Source organism: Colobus angolensis, unplaced genomic scaffold, assembly GCF_000951035.1.
Source record: "Colobus angolensis palliatus isolate OR3802 unplaced genomic scaffold, Cang.pa_1.0 Scaffold53, whole genome shotgun sequence".
NCBI lineage: Eukaryota > Metazoa > Chordata > Mammalia > Primates > Cercopithecidae > Colobus > Colobus angolensis.
Window position 1 is genome coordinate 13,042,280 of NW_012118821.1, and position 1,390 is coordinate 13,043,669.

At 55.5% G+C, this 1,390-nt stretch overlaps 1 protein-coding gene across 3 annotated transcripts in view; it reads left to right on the forward strand.

Annotated features, from left to right (window-relative positions):
- The window catches only part of TMEM18 (transmembrane protein 18), a 9,667-nt gene that overhangs the window by 894 nt on the left and 7,383 nt on the right, over positions 1 to 1,390 (forward strand). Inside the window, exons 2-3 of one of the 3 annotated variants that reach the window (XM_011960967.1) lie at positions 547 to 1,017; positions 1,147 to 1,267. In XM_011960967.1, coding sequence (XP_011816357.1) covers positions 1,174 to 1,267 — 94 coding nt within the window. In that variant the 5' untranslated portion in view covers positions 547 to 1,017; positions 1,147 to 1,173. Of the gene's footprint in view, positions 1 to 546; positions 1,018 to 1,146; positions 1,268 to 1,390 lie in introns of those variants that run through there. The other 2 variants (XM_011960966.1, XM_011960965.1) reach the window with 2 other exon arrangements.

A 1,390-nucleotide genomic window follows, 5' to 3' on the forward strand; every position in this document is an offset into this window, starting at 1 on the left:
GCGTCTTGCGGGCGGGGCTTGGGCCATGTGGGCGGATCCTGGCAGTGTGACTGGGCGTGTGTGGTGGAGCCTGATCGTGTGGGCGTGGCACGGAGGAACCCTGCCCCTGTGTGGGCGGGGCCTGCGTTTTGCCCGGTTGGTCTGGCAGGTCCCAGGGGAGCCCGCGCCCCGAGTGGCTGCCCAGGGGTGGCATGGGCACTCGGTGGGGTCAGGGCAGAAAGCCGTGCTCCCCTCACCTCCCTGCCTCTGGTCGTCTGGTTGGTGAATTGATGGGAGCAGATGCGCTTGTGTCCTTATCTCATGGCGCGGCTCTGGAGAGGCTGCTGCGGCCCCCAGCAGAGAGCAACGGCACTTACAGGAGTCCTGGAGGGCTGTGCGGGGCTGCAGCTTGGAGGGCAGGGCTTGTCTCATGCAGGAAGGCGCTCAAGGAGGGGATGGCAAGGGTTGAGGACTGCTGGGATTGGCATCTGAGTATCAGTTGGGGACTGGGCAGCAGTGGATCTGAGCTTGGCTACTTCAGGTCCCTGAGCCACACACTGTCCCCAGGTATGGCAGGGTCCCGGGGAGTCCAGGAGGCGGCGGAGTGCAGCACTGGAGGGTTCAGTGTATTGCAGAGAGGTTGGAGAAAATCAAGTCGTGCACGTGGCGATGAAGGCCCCGAAGCCTTCAGTGCTGACTAAGGAGCCTGAAATGATGATTCGTGTTTTACCTTTGGGGCTGAGCCAAGTGCATCTCTTTGAGCAATCCACTTAATGTCCTTGTCGTCACCAATTATCATCACCAAGTATTGTTATAAAGGATGGTAATTCCTTTAATTATACCCAACTTAAAAACATGATTCTGTTCCACCAGCAAAAGGGGCACGTCAGAGATGCCTTCAGTTCTGTGTGCTTGAACTTTGAATTCCATGAATTATAGTTGCACTGAGGGGAGAATCCTGTTTGCGTTCTCCTGGTTCCTTCTCCCTTTCCTGTCCCCATGTTTCTCTGAGGCCCGGCAGTGCTCTCCGGATACCTTGCTGAGTAGCCCCAGGAGGACTCAGGATTGAGAGGCCCCTGCCCCCTGCCCTGGGAAAAGGCTGTGGGTGGGCTGTGAGCCCGGCCCTGTGGGGCAGGACAGTGAGTGTCTGCTGGTGTGTTCCTACAGCAGACGGACTGGACTGAGCCCTGGCTCATGGGGCTGGCTACCTTCCATGCGCTCTGCCTGCTCCTCACCTGCTTGTCCTCCCGGAGCTACAGACTACAGATTGGGCACTTTCTGTGTCTAGGTGAGTAAAACAACAAACTTCACAACTCAGATCTCTGTGTGAAATGAAACTATGTATCGTCTGTGTCTTCAAAATACATACATATATATATATATATATGTATATATATATATATTTTTTTTT